The sequence below is a fragment of the Aquarana catesbeiana genome, unplaced genomic scaffold (genome assembly GCF_042186555.1).
Source record: "Aquarana catesbeiana isolate 2022-GZ unplaced genomic scaffold, ASM4218655v1 unanchor225, whole genome shotgun sequence".
NCBI lineage: Eukaryota > Metazoa > Chordata > Amphibia > Anura > Ranidae > Aquarana > Aquarana catesbeiana.
In genome coordinates this window covers 1659729-1685184 of record NW_027362652.1, presented here as the reverse complement: position 1 = coordinate 1685184, position 25456 = coordinate 1659729, and the positions used below count along the sequence as shown (strand labels likewise).

The window sequence follows — 25456 nt, the reverse complement described above, 5'->3', positions numbered from 1 at the left end:
GTGACACTTTTTTTTTTTTTTTTTTTGCATAAAGTTGTCACTAAATGATATATTGCTCACACAGGCCATGGGCATATGTGGAATTGCACCCCAAAATACATTTAGCTGCTTCTCCTGAGTATGGGGATACCACATGTGTGGGACTTTTTGGGAGCCTAGCCGCGTACGGGGCCCCAAAATCCAATCACCGCCTTCAGGATTTCTAAGGGTGAAAATTTTTTATTTCACTCTTCACTGCCTATCACAGTTTCGGAGGCCATGGAATGCCCAGGTGGCACAAAACCCCCCCAAATGACCCCATTTTGGAAAGTAGACACCCCAAGCTATTTGCTGAGAGGCATGGTGAGTATTTTGCAGCTCTCATTTGTTTTTGAAAATGAAGAAAGACAAGAAAAAACATTTTTTTTTTTCTTTTTTCAATTTTCAAAACTTTGTGACAAAAAGTGAGGTCTGCAAAATACTCACTATACCTCTCAGCAAATAGCTTGGGGTGTCTACTTTCCAAAATGGGGTCACTTGGGGGGGTTTTGTGCCACCTGGGCATTCCATGGCCTCCGAAACTGTGATAGGCAGTGAAGAGTGAAATCAAAAATTCACGCCCTTAGAAAGCCTGAAGGCGGTGCTTGGTTTTCGGGGTCCCGTACGTGGCTAGGCTCCCAAAAAGTCTCACACATGTGGTATCCCCGTACTCAGGAGAAGCAGCAGAATGTATTTTGGGGTGTAATTTCACATATTCCCATGGCATGTTTGAGCAATATATCATTTAGTGACAACTTTGTGCAAAAAAAAAAAAAAAAAATGTGTCTCTTTCCCGCAACTTGTGTCGCAATATAAAATATTCCATGGACTCGACATGCCTCTCAGCAAATAGCTTGGGGTGTCTACTTTCCAAAATGGGGTCATTTGGGGGGGTTTTGAACTGTCCTGGCATTTTATGCACAACATTTAGAAGCTTATGTCACACATCACCCACTCTTCTAACCACTTGAAGACAAAGCCCTTTCTGACACTTATTGTTTACATGAAAAAGTTTTTTTTTTTTTGCAAAAAAATTACTTTGAACCCCCAAACATTATATATTTTTTTAAAGCAAATGCCCTACAGATTAAAATGGTGGGTGTTTCATTTTTTTTTTCCACACAGTATTTGCGCAGCGATTTTTCAAACGCATTTTTTGGGGAAAAAACACACTTTTTTAAATTTTAATGCACTAAAACACACTATATTGCCCAAATGTTTGATGAAATAAAAAAGATGATCTTAGGCCGAGTACATGGATACCAAACATGACATGCTTTAAAATTGCGCACAAACGTGCAGTGGCAACAAAATAAATACATTTTTAAAAGCCTTTAAAAGCCTTTACAGGTTACCACTTTAGATCTACAGAGGAGGTCTACTGCAAAAATTACTGCCCTCGATCTGACCTTCGCGGTGATACCTCACATGCATGGTGCAATTGCTGTTTACGTTTGACGACAGACCGCCGATTGCGTTCGCCTTAGCGCGAGAGCAGGGGGCGACAGGGGTGCTTTTTTTTTTTTTTTTTTTTTTCTTTATTATTTTTCTGCTTTTTTTATCTTATTTTTAAACTGTTCCTTTCATATTTTTTTTTTTTAATCATTTTTATTGTTATCTCGGGGAATGTAAATATCCCCTATGATAGCAATAGGTAGTGACAGGTACTCTTTTTTGAAAAAATTGGGGTCTATTAGACCCTAGATCTCTCCTCTGCCCTCAAAGCATCTGACCACACCAAGATCGGTGTGATAAAATGCTTCCCCAATTTCCCAATGGCGCTATTTACATCCGGCGAAATCTAAGTCATAAAATGCTCGTAGCTTCCGGTTTCTTAGGCCATAGAGATGTTTGGAGCCACTCTGGTCTCTGATCAGCTCTATGGTCAGCTGGCTGAATCACCGGCTGCATTCTCAGGTTCCCTGTTGAGACAGGAGAGCCAGAGAAAAACACGGAAGACGGTGGTGGGGGGGGCATTCCCTCCCACGGCTTGTAAAAGCAGTCTAGAGGCTAATTAGCCGCTAGGATTGCTTTTACATGAAAGCCGACCGCTGGCTGAAAAGAATGATACCAAGATGATACCTAAATCTGCAGGCATCATTCTGGTATAACCACTCAAAGTCGTGAATGGCGTACCTGAAGACAAAAAAATGGTTAACAATAAAGCACAGTAAACGGTAAAGTATAAAAAATTGCATACCTGAAAAACAAACATGATAAAACATAATAACAATAAAACATTGAAGAATAGAATACAGTAAAAAAGAGCAGAACAATAGAGAGAGAATAGAGAGAGAGAGAACAATAAAACGACAACTATTTTTTTTTATTTTATATATATATTTTTTTTTTTGACACTTTTTTTGTAACTAACTTTTATAACGGTAACCGGTTCCAGGTTCGGGTCTCACAAAATGCGATGGCATCTTGGGAGACCCTGTGAAAGTGTGCCTAGTCTGTGCAATGCTGTACCCTACGCTAATACTCAACTAGTGAATGGTAGCGTTCAAAACATTCACCAATGCAAAGACCAGGATTGTCAGGACAGGAGGGACAATAATAGCGGGTGTCACGCCTATATCCGCGCTTGCTGCAGACACAACATCTTTTTTGGGGGGGTTCGTTGGGTAGGGGTACTCGGGAGCACATAAAAATGCCTCTCATGCAGCCGACTGCATTTGGTTGGGGATGTGAATGGGGGAAGTACGGGCGCTGCAGAAGCGGTGGGTTCCCAATTAGGATTGGCGAATGCAGCAGGAAGGGCACTATGGGCACGACGGTCCTGTGTTTGTCTTTTTGGTGGCAGCGGGACACTACTTGTGCTTGCCACCTCACCAGCTTGAACTGCACTTATGGGACTCGCCACGTCACCAAGTGTTACTGCAGTGCTGGTTTGACTACGACCGGAGTGTACTAGGCCGCTGGTGCTTGCCAGTTCACCAAAACGCTACCAAAAAAACTGTTAGCGATCGCAGGGATCAGGCCTGACTCTGCGAACGCTGCAGTTATGCGTTTAGTGTTTTGTAAGGGACAGTGATCGATCGATACTGCACTTGGGTGGGCCGGGCGGAGGGGCAAAACGCAGGTGCTAGCAGGTATCTGGGCTGATCCCGCTAACACTGCGTTTTTGGGAACCCTAAACTGCTGGGAACGCTAGTATAGATCTGATCGGATCAGATATTGATCCGATCAGATACTATACCACTAAGGGAGGTGTACGGTGCGTGCGTGGGTGTTAGCGCTACTGGCGCTAACCTGACGCTGCCTGGGGCTTGCTTGCCAGTTCACCAAAATGCTACCAAAAAAACTGTTAGCGATCGCAGGGATCAGGCCTGACTCTGCGAACGCTGCAGTTATGCGTTTAGTGTTTTGTAAGTGACAGCGATCGATCGATACTGCACTTGGGTGGGCCGGGCGGAGGGGCAAAACGCAGGTGCTAGCGGGTATCTGGGCTAATCCCGCTAACACTGCGTTTTTGGGAACCCTAAACTGCTGGGGACGCTAGTATAGATCTGATCGGATCAGATATTGATGCGTTCAGATACTATACCACTAAGGGAGGCGTATGCTGCGTGCGTGGGTGTTAGCGGTACTGGCGCTAATCTGACGCTGCCTGGGGCGACGCATATCACCGCCGGGCGATCAGGGGGCTAAACCTTTATTCGGTAATAAACGGCGGGTGCCCTCACACTATAAAAAATAAACGAACTAACCAGCGTCAACCGTAACGGTTATACGGTGATCAGTGGTGAAAGGGTTAACTAGGGGGCAATCAAGGGGTTAAAACATTTATTCGGTAGTATAAGGGGGTCCCTGACGCTATAAAACGCTGACGGCGAACCTAAATATTTACCTCACTAACTAGCGTCACCAGCGACACTAATACAGCGATCAGAAAAATGATCGCTTAGCGACACTGGTGACAGGGGGTGATCAAGGGGTTAAAACTTTATTAGGGGGGGTTAGGGGGGTACCCTAGACCTAAAGGGGGGTAATACTAACTGTCCCAACACTGTAACTGTCACAAACTGACACTATGCAGTAATCAGAAAAAAAAAAAAAAAAAAAAAAAAAAAACCTGCTGGTGTCAGTTTGTGACAGGGGGGGGTGATTGGGGGGGGATCGGGGGGCGATCGGGGGGGGGGGGATCGGGGTGTTTTGTATGCCTGGCATGTTCTACTGTGTGTGTAGTGTGTTGTGCACTTACATTGATGTCTTCTCCCCTCGGCGCTGTAACGGAATACCGAGCCGAGGGGAGATGACATCATTTCCTTTGCTGCTGTTTAGCATACAGCAGCAAAGGAATGTTCCCATTGGCCGGCGGCGATCGCGAGGGGGGGGCCACGAACGGATGGCCTCCCCCTCATCTCGGATCGCCGGGGAACAGAACGGGACCGCCTCGGGCACCGGGGGGGGGTCCGATCGGACCCCCCACCCGCGGAAGGCAAATCACGTACATGTACGTGATTTTGCCTGCCCGTGCCGCTTTGCCGACGTAAATCGGCGTTAGGCGGTCCTTAAGTGGTTAAGCAACAAGAAGGTCCCACTACTGGTACAAAAAAGGTTTCAATTTACCTTTTTTCATTTTGCAATTTATAATTCATGTGTCACCTATCACATATCCACAGAAAGGCTCACCCTTTTCTAAAATTTCTAGAGGATATTGTTACAGTCCTTATCTATCAGCAACCATCCATATTCCCATCCCACACGTTCCTGGAAAAGGCTCTAGGATACTGGGTGCTGCAGCAACCACCAGCTGGAGACTGGAAGAACACGGTGTAAATATTTGCCAGCACACCACGGATCTTCATATTCCAAATGGCTTTATTGAAGTATGATCACATCACAAACAAGAGAGTGCAACGTTTCGGAGTCACGCAGGACCCTTTCATCAGGCATGTGATACGTGTACAGCAATTGTACAAAATATTTAAATGGACATCTACCAATCAGAACCAGGCAAAAAACAAGGTACCACCCACCCCTGGACAGGTGTGATGTAATAAGTCCCACCAAAAAGCCAGTAAACCAAGGCAGAGATCGTATGGATGTGCATTAACATATTAGAATTCACATGCTGGCATGTTAACTTAAATATGTGCTCCAAACTGGCTTCCCTAACTGTGATTGCTATTATCGGTCAAGCAACACCAGACCTCTGATTATTGAGGGTTTCACGTGTTTGCAATGACGACAAAGTTAGACAACAACAGCCTAGCAAGATGTACAATATATTCCTAGAACGGGGATACCCTGAGAAAGTACTCAGGCATCTGAATCCACATCTGTTCACATCAAACGGACCGACCTTTGTTCATACATACATTCAACAGTGAGTCTGAGTGAACCAGACAGGCTGCAACACAGAATTTAGAAGAAAGCGAACAGTGGATCGCTGAGGTATCAAATAAAAATCACTTTATTAAAATAAGCAGCACACCTACATTGAAGTTAGCATGAAACAGCATGGATAAGGAACATCTGCGACCAAGTAGCTGTGATCAGTGTGAGGCTGTGGGCATCCCCTCTCCCATCATACACCAGGCATTTTGATAGCTGTCATCCAGCTAAGAACGCCACCGCTAATATCCATACCTTGAGCTAGCTGGCTTCCAGTCATCTTCGGTCTCCGCTGTCAGCTGACATCATAGAGCCGGTCCAGGCTCAGGCAAGATCACGTCAATGAAGTTGAGATCCGCCCACATGCCTGGACTGACACCTGGCTCAGACTCTCAGTGATCCACTGAGTGCCTGAGCCGGACGCTCCCGCCCCCTCCACAGCCCAGCATTCCAGTGAGCAAGCTCTCTGCTCAGGGAGCCTTGAGAACTGAGTGATCAGCTGTCTTAGAGCCGGCGGCGGACAGATACAGCATTGTACCAATGATGCAGCCACCTAGGTAAGTATGGTTCTGCAAAAATAAAAGGTCCATACTTCTCTTTTAAATTTTTATTTCCCTTTTTTGTCTTGACAACCCCTTCTTTTTGTTCTCTCGTGTCTTTCTTGCTCCTCTCCTGCTTGTTTTTCCTTTGCACTTTTGCAATTGTAGTTCCTTCCCTCCGCCCCCTGTTAGTGGCTGCTGACCCCCTATTAGCAGAGGCGGAGCCGCCTGACGTCATGGGCTTCTATGTCATTGGCGGCTACCGTCAGGTAGTGTCCTCTATATCCGTGATACCCCTGGCCTCATTGCGCGTGTGCGGCTGGCAGGTCGAGCTCCGATTGGATGAGGGACGGTTGCTGGGCAATCGCATAATGCCGGTCCCGATGTCCATGTTTCTTAGATCAGGTGCATCTGGCAGATGCGCCCGATCGAGTTTAACAATAATGAGAGGTCTGGTGCTGCTTGATCGATAATGGCAATCACTGTTAGTGATGCCAGTTTGGAGCACATATTTAAAGTGGTTGTAACCCTAAAGAAAAAAAAATGCTCCCTTTAATGAACGAGATATAGCACAGTGCTTTTCCCATGTCAATTGTCCCTTTTCCCATGTCAATTGTTGTACAATACCTGGCCAATCCTGCCTGGTCCTGTCTTCCCATCTGTAAACTGACCACGTTTATCAGCAGTACAGAACTTGGCTGTCCAAGTCTGGTCTTTCTTCCCCCTAGGGGTGTGTGGCGTTTTTTCCTGTCAGATCTATGAACACACCACGTTGTTACCATCTCCTCGCCCCTTCACAGCTCCCATGGGGAAAAGGAGTTGACTTCTGGACACGCCTGGGGGAGACCCTCTGTATGTTACCATATATATTACTACACATAAGCTTGCCTTCTTTATCCAACCGAATTACTTTTCCGGCGAGAGTTGACCAGCATGTGGCACTGGTTATACCTACCTGCGCCTCTCCTGAGGAAGCGAGGATTACCTTGTGAAACGCATAGAGATCAGTCGCGCAGCAACTCTAGATTGATTGGGGTATCTGTATGGTACCTTCAGGTCATATCTAATTTTTTCAACTCTATGCAGCACCATTCATGTTCATCATTTATGTCTTTCATATTGTGGTGCACATGTTTTTAAATGTATGATAATACATTTTTCATATTTTTAAATCTACTGTCTGAGGTGTGACTCTTTAAAAGTCCTGTGGGCAAAATGTTTTTTTCTGTGTTGTACATACCAATTTGAGACTGAGACACTACCTCAACCCCTCTCACATTAGCTCTCATTGTCTGTCTATGTTTATGGACCATGTTCTTGCCTGCTGCCTGGACCAATACCTTGGCTGTGCTGACCATGTCTCTGCCTGCTGCCTGTACTGACCCTGGTTCCTCTAGAATAGAGATTGCAAGAGGGTCCTTCAGCAATGGGTAATTTCTGTCTCTCAGATGAGAAACCACTAATTTCAATGGTCTTTTTAGGTATCTGTAAGGGGGTTTTCTTCCCAGTGACCACCAATGTAAGGGACGTTCCTCCTAGTGACCAACAATGTTAGGGACGTTCATCCCAGTGGCCACCAATGTAAGTGACATTCATTCCAGTGACCACCAATATAAGTGATATTCATTCCAATGACCACCAACGTAAGGGATGTTCTTCCCAGTGACTAGCACGCTTATATACTGTGAGCTGTGGCTATGGTAATTATTGACAAGGGTTCTCCAAAACCTAGAAAGTTATTTCAAGAGTTCCTCCATGTTGAAAAGGTCGACTAAGGCTGTGCTAGCCTGAAACCAGAAGAAGCAAATCATCGAAGACCCACACTGAATTCTACACAAATAGCTCAATGTAAACAGCAGAAGAACATTCACATGTAATGCCAGCTGCAGAAAGTGGCATTGCTATGGAGGTGCAGGGGGGGGGGCGGCCCGCACTGGGTGACACCCACCAGAGGGGTGACACCGGGGCTGCCACTAATCACTACTTTATTGCTTGTAGTGGAGCGGTGCAAGCACGTGCGGGGGGGCTGTAACACTCCTCAGTCAGTCCTATACCACCCCAACCTGCCCTGTGCTACCCTAACTTGCCCTATACCACCCCAACCTGCCCTGTGCTACCCTAACTTGCCCTATACCACCCCAACCTACCCTGTGCCACCCTAACTTGCCCTATACCACCCCAACCTGCCCTGTACCACCCTACCCTGCACCACCCCATCCTGCCCTGTACCATCCCAACCTGCCCTGTACCACCCTAACCTGCCCTGTACCACCATAACCTGCCCTATACCACCCTAACCTGCCCTGTACCACCCCAACCTGCCCTGTACCACCCCAACCTGCCCTATACCACCCTAACCTGCCCTGTACCACTAACCTGCCATATACCATCCTAACCTGCCCTATACCACCCCAACCTGCCCTGTACCACCCCAACCTGTCCTATACCACCCTAACCTGCCCTATACCTCCTCAACCTGCCCTATACCACCCCAACCTGCCACTATACCACCATATACTACCCTAACCTGCCACTATACCACCCTATACTATAATGTACAGGGGCCGGTTTGTGGTGCGCCCCATGGCCGTGTGCTGCCTTCAGGTTGCTGGGCAGCCTAGACAGGAATGGGGGGTGACACCATGTTTTACCGGACCAGGTGACACCAACCCTAGTGACGCCACTGGCTGCAGAGTCTTCAAGATGTCTAATCAGTGTGTTCTCCTGGTATGCAGTGTGCAGCTAATCAGTGTGTTCTTGGTGGGAGTGGAGATGACCCCATCTATAAGGATATACAGTACATACACACACAGCACAAGGCTGTGTTTACACTACGAGATGTTTCTCGTGACTGCAGTTCCTCTGAGATCCACAAGGTGGTGATCTCACTTCTACCCAGACAGGAAATCTCTATGAAAAACAGGAAGTGCTGTCAGCCACCGACAGGAAGTGATGTCACATACAGACAGGAAGTTCCATATGTTACAAAGTAAAGAGAAGACATTGCTGGAACTGGCAGTAGAGGAGGTAATAAGATCTTATTTTCTATTTACACCCAGTAACCCCCCGTCATGTCCGTCCTCTTCCTCCATAGTCACTGTGATGTCTTTTATCTCCAGCAGATGATGATACACACATATATAGTGTGGAAACCTAGATTAACCCCTTCAGGGGCAGAACATTTCCCCACTTACGGGGCCGGAACATTCTCTTCCTTTTGGAGATGTGTCACCTTTCCCACCAATCACCTTATCACCTCATCAGCCTATACCAGGGGTCTCCAAAGTACAGCCCACAGCTAGAGTCATTGAACTCTCCAAAAACTGTGATGAATACTCACACCCGGCAGTATGCAGCACAGGTCCCGCAACCACTCCCAGCCTCAACCAATGAGGTATTTCCGTGTAGACTGGCCGCACCTCCCGGCTCCCGCGCCGCTGTTCACATTAGTGTAGTTTTGCACACAGCGTGTCTGTGTAACAGCGGGGGCAGGAGCCGGGAGGTGGGGCTAGTCTGCACTTGAGGCACACAGTACGCGTTAAAGTATGGAGAGAGGGATGGGGAGGAAACAAATGCGTGGCATGGGGATTGATTGGCTATGTTGGGGAAGTGGGGGGGGGGGGGTGGAGTTGATTGCTCTGAAGGGGACACAGTTGCGGGTAATAGCACTGAAGGGGACAAAGCCCAGCCCAACAGTCCTGGTGGAATTTCACATTCTGCGAACCAGGCCTTCTCGTCCATTATTAGTGCCTGACCTCACAAATGTGCTTCTAGAAGAATGGTCAAACATTCCCATAGACACACTCCTAAACCTTGTGGACAGCTTTCCCAGAAGAATTGAAGCTGTTACAGCTGCAAAGGGTGGACCAACTCAATATAGAACCCTATGGACTAAGACTGGGATGTCATTAAAGTTCATGTGCGTGTCAGGCGTCCCAATACTTTTAGTAATATAGTGTGTTCCAGACTATATGAATTTATCTTGGCAACCCTACTAATACCCGGTCTTCTTGAAGGTCTGGCGTATTACTGAGTATAGTCTAATAGGGTAGGTTGAATGTCACATCATTTTAACAATGTGAGTGAAGAAAATACATAAGAAAAGAATAGGAGAGTAAGGAGGAGGGAGAGTATGTAGTGAGTACCGGGGGTCACCTAGCATTAAGCTTTTTTGGGTGGTGATGGAATTAATTACAAATAAAACACTAATCAAGGATCAAGTAATGACATGTCACTGTTAGGCAGGAGGAAGTGGGAGATCCACTGTTGCTATATTTATATGTACTGCATGTATAGTATCTTGTAGTGTGGCTTCAAACTTAGCGTGTAAAAGGTTTCAAAATTAGAAATACTAGAGGGAAGCTGCTCCCTACACATGTGCCAATTCCTACTGGGGGCAGCACACCAATTATTACCTTTAATCCCTCTTCTAATATTGTACAACCAATACAGTCCAGATAATTCTCTGTCTACAGAAAACCTGTATAGATCACATGATCACACCAACGAGGATGGAGGAGGACCAGAGTCACATGACTGAGAGGATACTAAACCTCACCCTGGAGATCATCTACCTGCTGACTGGAGAGGTGAGGAGGATTCTGGGTGGTCACATGACATCACTCTTATCTCTATTAATAAAACACAGACCTGACCAGAGAGGTGAGGAGGATTCTGTGATTCTAACATGACACTCCTATTGGTTTTCCAATACAGAGGTTTCTAATTCCAAAACCTGGAGATCATATGACCATCACATTGCCTCCATGTGTATACCTAAAACCCGAGAGACACAAAATGGAGAAGATTCTAGAAGTCACCAAGAAGATGATGGAGCTGCTGACAGGAGAGGTGAGCGGTGCTGGGAATTCTGGGACATTATCCAGTAACAGACAAGGGATGTGTCTGGATGGTGACTGTATCATTGTGTGTGTCAGGTTCCTATAAGGTGTCAGGATGTCACTGTCTATTTCTCCATGGAGGAGTGGGAGTATTTAGAAGGACACAAGGATCTCTACAAGGACGTCATGATGGACAATCAGCCGCCCCTCACATCACCGGGTAAGAGGAGACTTTATTGTAAAGGAGAGAGCAGTACGGAGGGTCCACCTAGATCCCCCATCATCTGATAAACACATAGAAACAATGTATTCAGTCAGTGTGTGTGTTTCCTACAGATGGATCCAGTAATGGGAACCCACCAGAGAGATGTCCCCGTCCTCTGTATTCCTGGGATTCCACACAGGAAGATCACACAATCCCTCACCATCATCAGGTAGATGAGGAACAATCACTGATAGTATCATTAGGATCTGTGCATTATCTGCATTGTTACAATTGATGTCATTTTTATTATTTATTCAGACTGGAAACCTGAGAGATTCTAAAGTTCATATTAAAGAGTTAAAACAGGATGATGATGAAGATTGGGAGATGGAGGATTTTAAGTTTCAAAAGGTACACACAGATCTGTACCAGGACAACATGGTGGAACCTTTCAGCTACAGGAACCCACCAGAGAGATGTCCCCGTCCTCTGTATTCCCGGGATTCCACACAGGAAGCTCACACCATCCCTCACCATCATCAGGTAGATGAGGAAAAACCTCTGATAGTATCATTAGGATATGTACAGTATCTGCAGAGTTATCATTGATGTAATTTTTATTATATATTTAGAGCGAACACCTGAGGGATTCTAAAGTTGATATTAAAGAAGAGATAAAACAGGAGGATGATGAAGATTGGAAGATAGAGGAGTCAAAGTCTCTAAAAGTGCACAATGATCTGTACCAGGACACCATCGTGGAGTCATCCAGCTACAGGAACCCACCAGAGAGAAGTCCCCGTCCTCTGTATTCCCGGGATTCCACACAGGAAAGTCACATCATCCCTCACCATCATCAGGTAGATGAGGAACAATCACTGATAGTATCATTAGGATCTGTACTGCATTGTTACAATTGATGTTATTTTTATTATATATTCAGAGTGGAAACCTGAGGGATTCTAAAGTTGAAGGTAAAGCACAAGAAGAAGAGAGGTATGTGAGGGGAGATCAGCAGTCTATGGAGGAGGATGGAATAACGGGGACATTTATAGAGGAGGACACTCCTACAGAGATCAGCACAGGTGGGTCATTATTACTAAATACATTGCTCCACCTATACTGCTCACTGATTGGTCCAGAATAGGGTGGGGACTGGGTGATATCAGCCTGTAATTCCCTGGTCACTTTCCTGAGCTGCGTTCTCCATCCTGTATTCCTGTATTTCTATCGGATAATGTTCCTTCTCTGTGCTGCAGACACAATTTATGTATCTAGACTGGATTTATGGAGATTCTGAGGTTCAGCTGCCAGCAAAATGTTGACTTTCACCATAGACATTAATCGACCTGGGCTATGGGTCTTCTCCATGTCCTGGGTCTAGCAAGATCTCTGACAGAGCAATTCTCCCAGTGTGTTAGGAACCATAAACCAGACGGAGACAGAAAGTGCAGTTAAAATCGAACCTTTAATGAAATGACAAAAGTAACACAGTTCAGAAATGTAGTAAAAAAAAAGAAGCCAGGGGTAGGATGCCAGAGCGGGTAATCAGACAAGCCGGGGTCAGTAAACATAAAGTCAGCATAGTCAAGAGCAAAAATCAGGAACAGGAATCGGAAGGGATGTCATACACAGGAAGGAAAGCACTTAGAGACCACGCAAGGGCAAGGAGGAAATGAACGATGCTGCTTAAATAGCAAAAAGGTACTGGCTATAGTCTGGACTAATGAGACAGGTAAATGGTAAACAGGTGAATCACTGTGGTAAGGAGTGGCTGGTAATTAACTGACAGCTGAGCAGTTTCTGATCACTGAAAGAAAAGAGCTGCTCGTTAAATAGCAGAACCCAGCCCTGACAGTACCCCCTTTTCAATGACCCCTCCCCCTCAGGGGGCACCAGGCTTGAGGGGAAAGCATATATGGAATGCACAGAAGAGGGCAAGAGCATGTACGTCTGAGGATCAGACCCAAGAGCGTTCCTCCGGACTGTAACCCTCCAGTGAACTAGATATTGTATGCGTCCATAAAACCTGCAGGAGTCAATGATAGATTGTATCTCATATTCTTCATGGTTGTCAACCTGAACCGGATGAAGGCATGGTACCAAGGTGGTATAGTGGTTACACACCAAAGGTTTAATAAGGAAACATGGAATACCTTAGAAATACGCATGTTGGAAGGAAGATCTAATGCATAGGCCACTGGGTTAATCTTACAGAGAATGCAGAAAGGCCTAATATACTGCAGTGTCAGTTTTAGTGGGGGAACAGAGTCGGAGGTTAGGAGAAGACAGCCAGACCCTCTCCCCAGCTTGGTAGGAGGGCGCAAGTAAGCATCAGCGGTCAGCATTGAGTTTGTACCTATCCTTGGAGCATTGCACAGATTCTTGGACCTGCACCCATGTGGAATGGAGTTCCCGAAGATGTTCTTCTAACACAGGATTTCCTTGCGCAACAAATGTATCAGGCAACATGGATGGCTGGAACCCATAGTTCACCATAAATGGAGATAATCAGGAGGTGGCACTAATGGCGCCTTTATGAGCAAACTTCGCCCAAGGTAACAGCAACGTAGGAACTGCGCCAAGGCTTGGTTAGACCGTTTTGTGGCCCCATTGGACTACGGGTGATCTGCCGAGGAGAAGGGAAGCTGAACTCCCAATTGTGCACAAAAGGCTCGCCAAAACGACACAAACTGGCAAGCCATGTCCAAGGTAACTTTAGGTAACCCATGTAACCGAAAGACCTCCTGAATGAAAAATTTATGCCAGTTCTTTGGACGTAGGCAACTTCTTTAGTGGATTATAATGTGACATTTTCGAAAACCGGTCAACCACCATGAGAATAACTGTGTTTCCGTGGGAGTTAGGTAAATCCACAATAAAATCAATAGACAAGTGGGACCAAGGCCTCTCTCCTCTGGGTATGGGTTGTAGGAGGCCCACTGGAAGGTGTCAGGGTGTATTATTCTGGGCACACATGGGGTAAGCGGCTACAAAGACTGTTACATCAGCACGGAGTCTAGGCCACCAGAATTGTTGAGACATAGAGTTGATTTTTCCCTGGGTGCCCAGCTGCTTTAGGAGAATGGTAGGTCTGGAGAAAAGGAGTGTGGTGATTCTCAAGGACAATGCAGTGGTCACAAGGTTTTTCAGGAGGAGAATGGATGCGAGAGGCCAGAATTCTCTCACCCAAAGGTGGAGTGAGACTAGGGCGAATAGTGGCCAAAATGCGGTCCGAAGGTATCACAGGAGTAGGATCAGACTCCATTTTGGAAGAGGAGGAAATCTACCACGATAATGCATCTGCCCTTATATTCTTCATTCTGGGTAAGAATGAGACTATGTAAATTTGAAGCTTGACAAGAAAAAAGGGCCCACCGAGCCCTAATAGGAGATAAGCGTTTAGCCTCAGACAAAAATGTGAGATTCTTATGGTCAGTCAAAATGAGGACCGACGCAGATGTACCCTCCGGAAGATGCCTCCAGTCCTTAAGAGCTAAAATGATGGCTAATAATTCTCTGTCCACAACTTCATAATTGCATTCAGCTGGAGACAACTTCTCCAGCTGAATGCACAGGGATGCATAGAGCTCTCAGAGGTAGGACGTCTTGCTTAAATAGCAAAAATGGGGCTGGCTGTAGGCTGGACTAATGAGGCAGGTAAATGGTAATGAGGTAAGTCACTGTGGTAACAACAGAGCAGCTTCTGAGCACTGAAAGATGGGAGGCAGCGGTATAGGACCTCTTCAGCTTGTCTTGTAATCATTTAGGGGGAAATTTAATAAAAATGGTGCATGCAAAATCTGGTGCAAATCTGCATAGTTACCAATCGGCTTCCAGGTGTTATTATCAAAACTTAATTGAACAAGATGAAGTTAGAAGCTGATTGGTTACTATGCACAGCTGCACCAGATTCTGAGTGCTCCAGTTTTAGTAAATTAACCCTCTAGACTACCGCTGGTTACTTATTACCAATATTATTGGTCCTGACCATTACACTGTATTATTTATATGGCACATTACGTAGCCTTAAGCCCTGCACTTTATACTCCATGTTGTATGTAGTGCTAGCCCCCTCAGAGGGCATAGGAAATAAATGGGTCTCCCTTACTTGTTCAGAGGCTGCCAACCCAGGTACCAGGGTAGTGTCCTCTGGGAAATGTCTTTAAGTCCAGGTTCTATCAATCCCTCTTTCAAGCACATGCTGAGGCCTGACAGCAACAGCTCTTGAGTAACACAGGCGGACTCCCAGGACAGAGGCCCCAGAACTGAACAGCCCTCCCAAACATTTATCTTCTCCCCAGCCACCTTCTGGGATCCCCCTCCCAGGGATTGGCTGTGGTGACATAAATATTCATAACCCAGTAGCTGATCCTCCTAATCTTTCTGGAAGTTCCGACCCCTGCACTATATATTCTATGTTGTACATTACATAATTCTGATACTCTATAGTCTTAATTGTAGTAGCCAATACAATATGTTGTACATTACCTATTCATTACTTCTGCGCTCTACCTTCTACTCACTGTTATATATACACATAATATGTATTCTCCTTTGTTACACCCATTTCCTACCAGCTGGACATTTTATATCTGATGATTTGATTGGAGCACAGACTTTTACATGTTGATAATAATGTGATAACATCCTCAAACTTTGGAACCTTAAACAGAAAGTGATAACGAGGGGGAGGAGTCAATAACCCAATGATGATGGTGTTCAGGATAAGTCCAGTCTTCATCTTGGTTGTTCTCCCCCCATCCTCACTCTCTGACCTCTGGTGGGGCTCATCCCCGCTGTTATTCATGACTAAATCATGGACTAAATAAGGAAGTGCAGGACTTCTTGTGTTGGGAAGATGGAAATGAGTGACAGAGGGGGTGGGGACACTCGTCCTATAATCCCCTCATCACTGTCACTCCTATAAAAGACAGTTCCCGTTGTTTCCTCACTCTCTGACTAAGGTCCATGAATAAAGAAATGAACTGGTAGAAGATCAGAGGACCCATTTACTAGTTACCTTGAGGATGGAATTGTAAGATCCTCAGAGACAAAGCTGCCTGATGTGGGCGGAGTCCTGGTTTAGGGGAGCCAATCTGCTCATGTCTAGTAATAATCTTTTTATCTCTATTTTAGTAGATGGACGGGAGATGAGGAAAACCTCAGAGGATTGTCTCACTTTGTCTCCAGACTGTAAAGTAGAAGATGAGGACATCACACAGTATAGTCCAGGAGAAAACCCGACTACCTCAAATGTCCATCCAGCACCACACAGTGTAGATGGACCATCGTATCCCTCTTATCCTGAGGAACCTCAGACTGTGAGGGATGGTGCCGTCCTTCCAATAGATACAATCTTTTCCTGTACTGAGTGTGGGAAATGTTTTGTACAAAAATCAGAACTTGTCAAGCATCACAGGTCTCACACGGGGGAAAAGCCATTTTCCTGTCCTGAGTGTGGAAAATGTTTTTCAGTTAAGTCAAATCTTTATCGTCATCAGAGATCGCACAAAGGTGAGAATCTGTATTTCTGTCCTGAGTTCAGGAAATGTCTTCCTCGGAGGCCTTGCACAGGAGTAAAGCCGTACTCCTGTATTGAGTGCGGGAAATGTTTTTCACATATGTCCAGTCTTTACATACATCAGAGACTGCACACAGGTGAGAAGCTGTATCCCTGTCCTGAATGTAGTAAATGTTTTGTACAAAAATCAGAGCTGGTCATACATCAGAGATCTCACATGGGGGAAAAGGCGTACTCCTGTAATGAGTGTGGAAAATGTTTTACACATAAATCAAAACTTGTCAGACATCAAAGGACTCACACAGAAGAAAAACCATATCCCTGTCCTGAGTGCGAGAAATGTTTTTCACAGAAGTCCAATCTTTACAGACATCAAAGATCTCACACGGGGGAAAAGCCGTATTCTTGTCCTGAGTGTGGGAAATGTTTTTCAGAAATGTCCAGTCTTTATAATCATCAAAGACTGCACACAGGGGAGAAACCGTATTCCTGTTCTGAATGTGGGAAATGTTTTATACGAAAATCAGAACTTGTCACACATCAGAGGTCTCACACAGAGGAAAAGCCATACTTCTGTCCTGAATGCGGGAAATGTTTTTCACAGAAGTCCCATCTTTCCAGACATCAGAGATCTCACACGGGGGAAAAGCCGTATTCCTGTCCTGAGTGCGGGAAATGTTTTTCAGAAATGTCCAGTCTTTTTAATCATCAGCGATTGCACACAGGGGAGAAACCATATTCCTGTTCTGAGTGTGGGAAATGTTTTATACAAAAATCAGAACTTGTCACACATCAAAGGTCTCACACAGAAGAGAAGCCATATTTCTGTCCTGAATGTGGGAAATATTTTTCACAGAAGTCCCATCTTTCCAGACATCAGAGGTCTCACACGGGGGAGAAGCCGTATTCCTGTCCTGAGTGTGAGAAATGTTTTTCAGGGAAGTCCAATCTTTACAAACATCAGAAATCTCACATGGGGGAGAAGCCATTTTCCTGTCCTGAGTGAGGGAATTGTTCCTCACTGAAGTCCTGTCTTCCTGTACATCACGGATCCCACACAACCCTCGAGGTGTATTAGTGACTTGAGTGCAGGAAATGTCTTCTATATGAAGGTTGCTGGACATCACAGCTCTCATGTGGGGAAGAAGCACACCCTGATATACACCTCAGATATACTCCATGGCTGATCTTCATCATGTAAGAAACAGTTCATAAGGAGATCAGAGATCACCAAAGACATGGATGAAGTGTTGTACTGTGTTGGTCATTGATAGCAGTAGAAAAATAAAAATGGAGTCTTTACCTTTTATTGGCTGCGTACAGTTTGTGGTGTAATCTTTCACAAACACTTATAGGTCTTCTTTTTTTTTTTTTTTAATTAGTTAAACAAATGTGAGCAGCATTCACATTTTTTTATTTCATACAGTGATTTCCTATAACCATTGGCTCCATCTGAGGCCTTGATGTCGTATTGATCTAGTTTTACTGATGGAGGTATTTCAAGAAAAAATCTCCTTCATGGCCACTAGATGGAGCTGATTATTGTAGGAAATCACTGTATTAATTAAATTATAGATCTTATTTATCACAGCTGGGCAAATGCTTATCACACTCGACCAACAAATTTTCTACTTATCGACGCCTTCGTTTTCTATGTCAGGCATGATTTCTTAGGTTTTTTTTTACCTCCATTCACACAGAATAAGCATACATGCACTTTCATCCTGTCAATTGCTATGCAGTTGTTTAAAGATAGACCCCTAATTGTCAGGAGATGTTTATTTAACCACTTGCAACCAGTAGAAAGTCGTATGATGTCCTAGGTTTTCAGTGGTTATACCAGGATGATGCCTGCACTTACAGGCATCATCCTGGTATCAAAATTTTCAGCCCCCAACAGTAAAAGTGATTTAAGTTGCAAATGAGCCACTCGATCACTTCTACAGGGGCGAAAGGGGTGCCCCCCTATCGCTGACTTTCCCATCTGATTGAGGAGCCTGGGACTGCTCCGACCGGTGGCATCCCATGGACTGAACAGACAGAGAGGAACTGAGGTTGTTCCTCCCGCTCTGTAAGATCAGAAACTGGAAGTGACAGTTTTGGTTTAATGATTACAAGCCATTACCGGCTTCAACAAGCATCTGATCAAACACGATTTGATCAGATGCTTTGGAGGCCAGAGAAGACATCTGGGGTCTATTAGACCCCAGATCTCGCCATAAAGAGGGTCTGTCATGGCCCATACTATCACAAGTAATGTTGTTCCTCCTTTGCCATAGCAATAAAGTTGTTGGGGGAAAAAATTGGACAGTGTAAAAAAAAATGTTTTCAATTAAATTAATAATAATATATCTTTTTTTTTGAAGAACCCCTGTTCCCTTATGCGTGGTGTAGCAGAGTGCCTCAAAGGGAGCCTGAAAAGTTCAGGGTTTACACATCTCCCAGGCTCCTCTCCTACACTTAAAAACCTCTGATTCCATATCCAGTTCATGTTTTGAACCTCTCCATATTGGCAATTTAGACTCACCTGGGTCACACAGTCAGTGCTCTAGAGCCTGGGGGAACAGACAAGTTGTGTCTGTGAGAGATGCAAGGTTGCTGGAAGCTGCAAAATTGTATGTGGAGATTGACAAGCATTAGGTTTGCTCAGCCTGATATCAGGACATGGATTTGTGTAGTTAGTGCCTGGACATGGCTAGAATTTTGTTTTGGGGTTTTTGCCTTGTTTACACACTGTACAGAAACTGTATATAGCCTGTGCACAGCACTGTTTGTCACTGCATCACTAGACTGGTATTTGTGCCTGAAAGTGTGGAGCTTTGTGTGGAATGCATAGTCAGCCAAGCCAAAAGTCAGGGATCAATGTAGTGGAACATCAAGCAGCATCTGGAGCCAGAAGTGATGTCAGCAAGGCAAGTCTTTAACAGGATCACAGGAGATTTTCTGATGTTGACCAAGGCGAAGGCAGAGATCCTCTGGACTGGACGGCTTAAGTAGGCAGGACTGACGAGCAGGATATCACCAACAGCTGAGTAACTGTGGAGAGATAGGAGCTGGCAATTAGCCAACAGCTGAGCAGCCAGCTCAGAGAAGGAAGGGCTGAGCCCAGCCCTGACACACATACAACTGTAGGATACACAATACAACAAAACTCATAGCTTCCAAAAATATGCCTACAAATATAAGCATGTACAATATGTACGCATTAAGTAAACTAAACTCAACTTAAGGTTTAAGATGTAATGTCCTTCATGGCTCCTCGCTCAGTCCAACTCAAAAACCTCTCCAATACTCTCCAGCTTCTGGTAGCCATGTTTTTCCTCATTGTCCTTCCAAAAAAACTTTTCCGAACACATGTCTCTTTCAAAAGCTAAATCTCCTCCCCCTAACTCCTGCTTACATCACATCCTGCCCACAACTTCCTGTCTCAGTTCCAAGACCTATCCAACTGGTTTATTTACATATCAATGGAGGGGATGAAGAGCCTCTGTAAACATATGTTCTTACTAAACCTAACTCCTATGTTATTGCAATAAAGTCACTATACAAATGGCCATAGCAACACATACCACCTCTTGACTTTATTGCATAATAATGGAAACATCAATATCTCTTAAAGCCTTTTGTCCAGGAAAGGGCGAAATAAACCCTCTGTATTGTAAATGAGAGGAAACAATTTCCTTTCGACCGCTTGTATCTTCTGGGTGGTTAGACTTTTGTTGTCCCTGGAAGGCTGTAACATTACTTTTGTGCAGCGTTAACAATGTCTTTGGCAGTTTGTAAAGAAAGTCCCAGATGAAAGTCTCTTGTGCTCTTGGTCATAAGGGAACGCTCAGATTAAAGTCCACTCCAATTCAGCCACCATCAGGAAATCATCCACATCTTCCTCAGGTTCTCTTCTGGTCTGCCTCCTCCCATCTAGCATGGTCATCTGCTCTTGCCTGCTCCACCTCTTGATGCTCAGTACCTGGAAAGAGTAAGAGACAAAGCAGATTATATGTTCCTTCCAACTGTGCCAAAAACATAGCTCACTGCTCACATTTCTCTATCTGCCCATTTCTAATTGCAAAACTATTGTAGGGTGCCCACTGTTGCCTTGAAACACTTTCACGGAAAGGCATTGACTTCCAATGTAACAAATAAACTTGCATGACTCTCCCTGCTGTCCTGGGAAGTACACAAGCCTGCTGTTGTCCAGTCTTCACAGCATGGCACATTTTATGGCAACGGAAACACTTAATGTGACTGAATCTATCATTCCCAACCACTTGCTTCCACTTCTTAAGCAATGCTGGTGTTGGAATCCCATCTGTTTCCTCTCTAGGTACCCCGACCTTAAGTAAATCAATCCACGTGTGTCTCCTGGAGATCATAGGCCTTGCCTTCAATGTTTCTGATTCAACTCGACCATTTGAGCAGATCAAATCCTCAGCTTCCCGCTTATGGGAAGTAACAGTGGCACATGTCCTACTTCTGCTTACAGGCTTCCGGTCTTTGTCCTTTGTTAGGGCATCATTAGACTTATTCATGAGGGCTGCACACATTCAAATCTTCAGCTCGGCCTAAAGGGGTTTGAACAAACTTCAAAGCCATTGCAGGTTTAGCTTTGATTACCCTACTTTCTAAATCTTTTGTCTTAAGTGCAGTTTCTTCCAAACACTTGGATGCTACTGCAAACTGCTCCTTCAGTAAATCTCTTTTTAATTCTGCCTTTTCCCTCTTTTCAGAATCAATATGTAGAGCATGCAGGAAGTGCAAACCAAACACAGCAACTGCCCCTGAGACTAGAATCTGAGGAAAGATCAGAGATTCCATCCCAAGCTCTGTTCAAAGGAGAAGCATATCAAGCCAGTCCTTTACAACAGACATCCACTATTTCTGGCCCAGATAGGAAGGGTGCATGCCTTCAAGTCCTCCTGGACACCAGAAACCTTTGCAGCCTTACTCTTCCTAAACAATGTATGCAGCATCTTCCCCCAACACAAGCAACAAAACACACCACAGAAAACAGGTCTGCTTCAGTTGAGATTTTAGCACAAATCCTAGCACAAGCCCCCAATGTTATGCTTTGCATTTATATCTATTAAAGTCCTTGCGGTAAAACCAAGGAAGCTTAGACTTCTGTAGTGTATCAATGCTTTACTAAACAGGAAAGCTGCACTTCATGTCAGAAACCATGAAATCAGGTGGAGACAGAAGTACAGTTAAACCACACTTGTTTAATAATAAAATTAAAAGAAAGTAGTCAAAACATAGCCAAAGTTCAGTAACCGGAACACATAGTCAGCCAAGCCAAAAGTCAGGGATCAATGTAGTGGAACAGCAAGCAGCATCTGGAGCCAGAAGTGATGTCAGCAAGGCAAGTCTTTAACAGGATCACAGGAGATTCTCTGATGTTGACCAAGGCGAAGGCAGAGATCCTCTGGACTGAAAGGCTTAAGTAGGCAGGACTGACGAGCAGGATATCATCAACAGCTGAGTAACTGTGGAGAGATAGGAGCTGGCAATTAGCCGACAGCTGAGCAGCCAGCTCAGAGAAGGAAGGGCTGAGCCCAGACCTGACACACATACAACTGTAGGATACACAGTACAACAAAACTCATAGCTTCCAAAAATATGCCTACAAATATAAGCATGTACAATATGTATGCATTAAGTAATCTAAACAGTTACTCAACTTAGGGTTTAAGATGTAATGTCCTTCATGGTTCCTTGCTCAGTCCAACTCAAAAACGTCTCCAAAACTCTCCAGCTCCTGGTAGCCATGTCTTTTCTCATTGTCCTTCCAAAAACACATCTCTTTTCTGAACACATGTCTCTTTCAAAAGCTAAATCTCCTCCCACTAACTCCTGCTGACATCACATCCTGCCGACAACTTCCTGTTTCAGCTCCAAGACCTATCCAACTGGTTTATTTACATATCAATGGGGGGCGGAGCCTCTGTAAACATATGCTCTTACTAAAGTCACTATACAATTGGCCATAGCAACACAAGGAGCAAAAACAGTCACTGATTCAGCAGAATCAACAGTTGATCAAGATGTGTTCAGGAACAGACACAGATGCGGTTTCAAAAATTAGTGAGTGCTGTGTAAATTGACACACAGGCATTGACGGTGGTAGTGCAAACACTGGCACAGAGGTCTCCTGCTAAATACTTAGGTGTTGGAGACAGCTCCTTAGCCATCCATGTGGGTCGCTTCCTAACCAAGATGACTGCTGATGATGACCTAGAGGCCTTTCTGGTTATGTTTGAAAGAACCGCTGAGATGGAAAGTTGGCCTAAAACCCAGGGGGCAGGACTGGTTGACCCCTTACTTACTGGGGAATCACAGAAGGCCTATTATGATTTGAAAGCTATGGATGCAGGGGATTAAAAAAAAGTCAAGCAGGAAATTCTGGCATGACTAGGTGTTACCTTGGCGGTACGAGCACAGCGGGTCAGCAGCTGGGCCTTTCTAGTTGAGAGGCCTTCAGGATCACAGATGTTCAACCTTATCCACCTGGTGTGATCGTGGCTGCAACCAGAATCCTTGCCTGGGCCACAAATAGTGGAGCATGGACCTTTACCTGAAGATTTCCACCTATCCCCCTGTAGAAGTGGGTGAGCCAAGGGGACCCCAAGTCAGCTGATAGTCTAGTGGAGCTTATTGAGAGGTACTTTTCTGCTGAGAGTCTGGTTGCCTCCCCTACAACATCGCAGACATTCCACCCAAAGCCATTGTTTTCTCTAGGCAACCGGTAAAAATGTTCATGAGGAAGTGGGTGGTAAACATGGCAAGGAGACATGCCAGGAACTGGGACATGTGGCAGCGAACTGTCCATTCACTGATGAACCTATGCACTTATCTTTTATAAGTAGATGGCAGTCTCTGCTCAAAAATTATCCACACTCTGAGCTTAATAGAAAAAAAAAAAAAAACAATATCCAAAACAATAATTTAATAAATAACAATAAGTGATACCAGCAGTTACATTACAAACCACCTCAAACAAATATGCAACAGGCTAATCAACTAATTAACAACTTGGTCTCCAAAAGGTTTTACCCCCTTCGTGACCAGGCCATTTTTTGCAGTGATGATCACTGTATAAGCAATAGCGTTAGCCGTCATGAATGCATTTCCCATTCATGAACAGCTTGCTTTTCCTTGTGATCTGTGATTCGCTAAGCTAATCACATGGTACAGGTAGCCAGGTACCACATGATTGCTGTGGCCCAATCACAGATCACAACAATAAGCAAGTTGTTTATTGAATGGGAAACCATTTATGACACCAGACATTCCCAGTAGAGTCCCTCCTTACACCAGGCATTGACAGTAGAGTCCCTCTTTACAACAGGCATTCCCAGCCAAGTCTCTCCTTACATCAGGTGTCCCTAGCGGTGTCCCCCTTACATCAGGTGTCCCCCAGCGGAGCCCCCTTTGCATCAGGTGTCCCCCAGTGGAGCCCTCTTTACATCAGGTGTACCCCGGCGGTGTCCCCCAGTGGAGCCCCCTTTACATCAGGTATCCCCCAGCGATGTCCCCCTTACATCAGGCATCCCCCAGTGGAGCCCCACTTACATCAGGTATCCCTCAGCAGTGTCCCCCCTACATCAGGTGTCCCCCAGTGAAGCCCCCCTTACATCAGGTATCCCCCAGTGGAGCCCCCTCACATCAGGTGTCCCCCAGCGGAGCCCCCTCACATCAGGTGTCCCCCAGCGGAGCCCCCTCACATCAAGTATCCCCCAGCGGTGTCCCCCTTACATCAGGTATCCCCCAGTGGAGCCCCCCTTACATCAGGTATCCCCCAGTGGAGCCCCCCTTACATCAGGTGTCCCCCAGTGGAGCCCCCCTTACATCAGGTGTCCCCCAGTGGAGCCCCCTCACATCCGGTGTCCCCCAGTGGAGCCCCCTCTTACATCAGGTATCCCCCAGTGGAGCCCCCCCTTACATCAGGTAGCCCCCAGTGGAGAAGCCCCCCTTTACATCAGGTGTAACTGTCCGCTTGCCACTTTAAAACCTTTGTTCAGCACTGACTGACAGTCGGAACCTTTATGTTTTGCTCTTGTTTCCCTGGGGAATGTTTTAATCATCAGACACTTCCTCCTTCCTCTAGTTTTGGAGAAAGGGGGTTCTCATTGATTCAGCATTCAGAGGCAAGCAAGCCAGCAGTACTTCCTGGGAAGGCGATTGTTTATTGAAGTTTTCTACACCCCCTGGCAAACGGAGCAAGGTATGCAGTAAAGGTGCATTGTCTATAAAAGTATATATGTTTTTAGGCATAAATTGAGTCCATGCTGTTAGTTAAAAGATATGCTGTAGGCAATCCAAATCTTTGAATAAATAGTCATGTTTCCTTAGATGTTTAATGTTAATTCAGATATGTGTGTAGATAACGGAACTCCACATTTGTAATTCTGTTGTAACCCCCTTGTGGTGATCTCTGTGAACTAATGTATTGTATGTCATTTTACAGTTTTCACGGCGCTTAAGATGTTTAAGGAGTTAAAAGGATTAACCTCTGTGGGGTTCAACCCTCCCCCCAAAAGAATAAAAGTACTGCACCCGTCAGAAGCTCTCCTCTCGTTATTTACTCAAAGCCAATGGGGCCGCTACATTAGGTATCCCCAAGTGAAGCAACCCCCCTTACATCAGGTATCCCCCAGTGAAGCAGCCCCCTTACATCAGGTATCCCCCAGTGAAGCAGCCCCCTTACATCAGGTATCCCACAGTGAAGCAGCCCCCTTACATCAGGTATCCCCCAGTGAAGCAGCCCCCTTACATCAGGTATCCCCCAGTGAAGCAGCCCCCTTACATCAGGTATCCCCCAGTGAAGCAGCTCCCCTTACATCAGGTATCCCCCAGTGAAGCAGCTCCCCTTACATTAGGTATCCCCCAGTGAAGCAGCCCCCTTACATCAGGTATCCCCCAGTGAAGCAGCCCCCTTACATCAGGTATCCCCCAGTGAAGCAGCTCCCCTTACATCAGGTATCCCCCA

At 45.4% G+C, this 25456-nt stretch overlaps 2 protein-coding genes across 2 annotated transcripts in view; both read left to right on the top strand.

Annotated features, from left to right (window-relative positions):
• The window catches only part of LOC141121579 (uncharacterized), a 174657-nt gene that overhangs the window by 12149 nt on the left and 137052 nt on the right, over positions 1 to 25456 (top strand). The gene's annotated exons all lie outside the window — the stretch shown is intronic.
• On the top strand, positions 8864 to 17761 carry LOC141121547 (uncharacterized). Its single transcript, XM_073611171.1, has 9 exons — positions 8864 to 8927; positions 10376 to 10489; positions 10617 to 10751; positions 10838 to 10961; positions 11078 to 11175; positions 11265 to 11489; positions 11579 to 11806; positions 11890 to 12031; positions 16086 to 17761. Exons 1-9 carry the CDS (start codon positions 8880 to 8882, stop codon positions 17474 to 17476), a joined length of 2505 nt encoding a protein of 834 aa, XP_073467272.1. The 5' UTR covers positions 8864 to 8879; the 3' UTR covers positions 17477 to 17761.